The sequence below is a fragment of the Salmo salar genome, chromosome 01, assembly GCF_965601325.2.
Source record: "Salmo salar chromosome 01, fSalSal1, whole genome shotgun sequence".
Classification (NCBI taxonomy): domain Eukaryota; kingdom Metazoa; phylum Chordata; class Actinopteri; order Salmoniformes; family Salmonidae; genus Salmo; species Salmo salar.
In genome coordinates this window covers 72,884,812-72,889,664 of record NC_138291.1, presented here as the reverse complement: position 1 = coordinate 72,889,664, position 4,853 = coordinate 72,884,812, and the positions used below count along the sequence as shown (strand labels likewise).

Genomic DNA, 4,853 nt, shown 5'->3' with positions numbered 1-4,853 from the left:
GTGAGTCTCTGATCCACCTCTACGCAGACGACACCATTCTGTATACTTCTGGCCCTTCTTTGGACACTGTGTTAACTACCCTCCAGACGAGCTTCAATGCCATACAACTCTCCTTCCGTGGCCTCCAACTGCTCTTAAATACAAGTAAAACTAAATGCATGCTCTTCAACCGATCGCTGCCTGCACCTGCCCACCCGTCCAGCATCACTACTCTGGACGGTTCTGACCTAGAATATGTGGACAACTACAAATACCTAGGTGTCTGGTTAGACTGTAAACTCTCCTTCCAGACTCACATCAAACATCTCCAATCCAAAGTTAAATCTAGAATTGGCTTCCTATTTCGCAACAAAGCATCTTTCACTCATGCTGCCAAACATACCCTCGTAAAACTGACCATCCTAACGATCCTCGACTTCGGCAATGTAATTTACAAAATAGCCTCCAATACCCTACTCAATACATTGGATGCAGTCTATCACAGTGCCATCCGTTTTGTCAGCAAAGCCCCATATACTACCCACCACTGCGACCTGTACGCTCTCGCTGGCTGGCCCTCGCTTCATACTCGTCGCCATACCCACTGGCTCCAGGTCATCTACAAGACCCTGCTAGGTAAAGTTCCCCCTTATCTCAGCTCGCTGGTCACCATAGCAGCATCCACCTGTAGCACGCGCTCAAGCAGGTATATCTCTCTGGTCACCCCCAAAGCCAATTCCTCCTTCGGCCATCTCTCCTTCCAGTTCTCTGCTGCCAATGACTAGAACGAACTACAAAAATCTCTAAAACTGGAAACACATCTCCCTCACTAGCTTTAAGCACCAGCTGTCAGAGCAGCTCACAGATTACTGCACCTGTACATAGCCCATCTATAATTTAGATAGCCCAAACAACTACCACTTCCCCTACTGTATTTATTTAGCTCCTTTGCACCCCATTATTTCTATTTCTTCTTTGCACGTTCTTCCACTGCAAATCTACCATTCCAGTGTTTTACTTGCTATATTGTATTCACCATGGCCTTTTTTGCCTTTATCTCATTTATCTCACCTCATTTGCTCACTTTGTATATAGACTTATTTTTCTACTATATTATTGACTGTATGTTTGTTTTACTCCATGTGTAACTCTGTGTTGTATGTGTCAAACTGCTTGCTTTATCTTGGCAGGGTCGCAATTGTAAATGAGAACTTGTTCTCAACTTGACTACCTGGTTAAATAAAGGTGAAATAAATAAAAAAATAAATAAAAAGTGTGATGTATTATGCATTTTTCTGAGGGGTGTTTTTGAACAGGCATTTTATTTGACGCCTACTCCCTGCAGACGAGCCGAGAAAACCCCGTCGCACGCTTGGAAAGCCCTCTTCTCATGATCCGCCATTAGTAGGAGACCGGTGGTAAGATCGTGCTCTCCATTTTAAGCAATTATTTACCACAATAACGACATTGTAGATCGTGTTTTAGCTGATATAGTTGTACTTCCAACACTGTCGTTCTTGTGTGCAGGTGGATTGATCGCCAAGATGCAGATTTTCGTCAAAACCCTCACGGGGAAGACTATAACCCTCGAGGTAGGTACTTCGGATTTGGTGTAGTGCTTCCTGCCTCTAATAGCGGCGCATGCATTCTTTAGCAAACTAGCTGGCTAGGTAACACTTAAAATCAGCCTATAGTGCGGTATAGCAATTCACCAGGTATAAACACATTTGCAAGTTCCCTCATCTTTATTGGACAGTAGTTGTTAATAGCCTACCAGAACATGCCGACTTGGTTACCGGTCTTTTATTCTGAACTGCTAGCTAGTTGGCTACCAGTAGCTAACTACATTTTAGTAGCATGGCCCTGCGTATACACGTGTAAATGACCGGTACAGCTCGGCAACTTATCTTAGTTATATAATAATATCCTTCTGCATTAATGTAGATGTACTTATGAGTCATTTGTTATTGCCATTTGGCTGGTAGTTAGTTCATTGGGCTACTGTTTCAAGACAGGTTCTCTAATGTTATATGCAGGTTGAGCCTTCAGACACCATTGAAAATGTCAAGGCCAAAATCCAAGACAAAGAAGGTAATTGCACCTTTTTTCCCCCCTTGTCATCCTTGGAATTGCATGAAGTGGCTGCCTGAAAGATTGAACTCACCCTCTTGTCTCTCTCTCAAGGTATCCCTCCCGATCAGCAGAGGTTGATCTTCGCTGGTAAGCAGCTGGAGGATGGACGCACACTGTCCGACTACAACATTCAGAAGGTGAGCTGACAATTTCACCTTGGGAAACATTTGACAATACTACACTTTAGTAAATGTGTTGCAGGAAGTAGAATACATCACTGAAGTCCACAACACCATTCCTGTTGACCAGGAGTTCTCAGCCTTGCTTTCATCTTAAAATGTTTCAGATCATATCTAAAAGTAATGCATGCTGAATATTCGGTCCACGCATGATATTTCAGAATGTTTTAATGCAACATGTATTGCCATCAGAAATTATTGTTTGTGGTAGATTAGATACGGACACCATTGTTTCTCAGCAGGGTTTAATTTGACGTTTTAGTTTTTTAGCAGATGCTCTTATCCAGAGCTATTATGGTTAAGTGCCTTACTCAAGGGCACATCGCCATTTTTCACCTAGATGGCTTCGGTTACTGGCCCAACTTATTGTATTGCTATTTTCTCTTTTGGTTAATTCTGGGACAGCTGAATACTCATTAGGTTTATATTTTAATTTCTCTCTACAATCATACAGCCCAAATAAGTATTTATTCTTAGATTGTCATATGCAGCATTGACCACTGAAGCCATTGCCGTTTGTTGGTCTTTCTGGCTTAACTGAATTGCTTTTTCTTGCAGGAGTCCACTCTGCATTTGGTGCTGAGACTGCGTGGGGGTGCCAAGAAGAGGAAGAAGAAGTCCTACACCACTCCCAAAAAGAACAAGCACAAGAGGAAGAAGGTCAAGCTCGCAGTGCTCAAGTACTACAAGGTAAATGCGCTGGATCACAACCTGACCCATTTCCTTGATTGCTGATAACTAGTCTAATAGATAACAAAGGGGTCTGTCAATTTGGCTGTTTTCTGCCACTAGTCTCTAGTGCAGTGGATCTTAAACTTTTTCAGCTAGAGACCCAAATTAGAAATTGACCGGCCTCCCGTTACCCATATTTTCCTTCAATGACATTTAGTATTTTCATAACTCGACCCACCTCGCATGCCCAGGGCACACTTTGGGTCCTGACCCATTGTTTAAAAATCCTTGGTCTAGTGAATAGAGCCAGCATTTGTTTTGTAGACATTTTGTTACTGGCTCCAGAAGTAAATTTAAATATAACTATTTTTAAAAAATCTGGTATACGTAGGCCAGTGTTATTAGGCATAAACAAAGCTAGTTTGCAATGAATATCCTTACTGTGGTGTCAAATTTCTTGTCAATGAGGTTTGTGTTAAGAGGGAATTTGTTTTGTTGCAAAACATTTGCTGTTGTGCTCTACTTAAGTCACTGTCTCGTTTGTGTGCGTGTTCTGTTGCTATACTTATGGCTTCCATGGTGTCTCTTCAGGTTGATGAAAACGGCAAGATCCACCGTCTGCGTCGTGAGTGTCCAGCTGAAGAGTGTGGCGCTGGTGTGTTCATGGCCAGCCACTTCGATAGGCACTACTGTGGCAAGTGCTGCCTCACTTACTGCTTCAACAAGCCTGAGGACAAGTAAACTAATGGACTGGACTAAATAAAATGTTTTCACCAATCACTGATGGCTTGATTCCTATGTTTTCACACTGGATATGAATGAGATGGGTAAACCAATTATCACATTTCCGGAGGAATATTATTCGCAGGGCTACAAGTAGTTCTTGGTTTAAGCATTAGCATTTTCTAAATATGGGCTTGGTGTAGGCCTATTTTAAATTGAACCTTTGTTCTTAACTGACTTGCCTAGTTAAATCAATTCTTATTTACAATGATGGGTTAACTGCCTTGTTCAGGGGCAGAACGGAGGATATTTACAGCTCGGGAATTCGATCTAGCAACCTTTCAGTTACTGGCCCAACGCTCTAACCACTAGGCTACCTGCCACCACACTGTTTTTGAACAGAACTTTGTTATTTTTGAAGTACTGTGACTTCAGAAAGTATTCATAATCTACACATGGGTGAAGGGGCTCTAAGACACTGCATCTGTCCTACAGGTGTCACTACAGACCCTGGTTCGATTCCAGGCTATCACAATTGGCCCAGCGTCGTTAGGGGTAGGCCATCATTGTAAATTTTTCTTAACTGGCTTGTCTAGTTAAAACAGTAGTACCCCATAATGAAAAAGTGCTATTTTTAGGAATGTTTGCAGATGTAATTTACTTAAGTATTAACATCCTTTTGCTATGACACTAAATTGAGCTCTTGCGCATCCAATTTCATTTGATGTCGTTACAACTTGATTGGACATGATTTAAAGAGAAACACATAAGGTCCCAATGTTTACAGTACATGTCATAGCAGAAACTAGACAACGAAGTCCAAGGAACTGTCAGTTCTCAGAGAATAGTAATGGGGCATATCTGGGGAAGGGTATATAACAATTTCCAGATTGAAAGTTTCCAAGAGCACAGTGTTATCACTGGGAAATTGAAAAAAATATGGAAGTACCAAGATTGGTTAGAGCTGACCAAGAACCTCAAACGCTCTGACAGAACTACAGAGTTCCTTTGCTGAGATGGTTGAAACAAGCCAGAACGTATGACTAAGTTCCACTACATTGAGTTAGTGTTCCCAAGCGGCCATATCTCGATGTTACAGCGCTTGTTTACGGAAAACAGACTAGATGAGGCGACCACCTGTGCTAATTAGCTATCTAGCATGCTCCG

General features: G+C 42.0%; 1 protein-coding gene across 1 annotated transcript; it reads left to right on the top strand.

Annotated features, from left to right (window-relative positions):
• Window positions 1–1,361: 1,361 nt before the first annotated feature.
• LOC100194654 (ribosomal protein S27-3) lies at window positions 1,362–3,742 on the top strand. The gene is given in 6 exon segments (NM_001139738.1): window positions 1,362–1,397; window positions 1,507–1,571; window positions 2,016–2,070; window positions 2,164–2,249; window positions 2,850–2,981; window positions 3,555–3,742. Coding segments are annotated over 5 exon segments (471 nt in total). The 5' UTR covers window positions 1,362–1,397; window positions 1,507–1,523; the 3' UTR covers window positions 3,705–3,742.
• The last annotated feature ends 1,111 nt before the right edge of the window (window positions 3,743–4,853 follow it).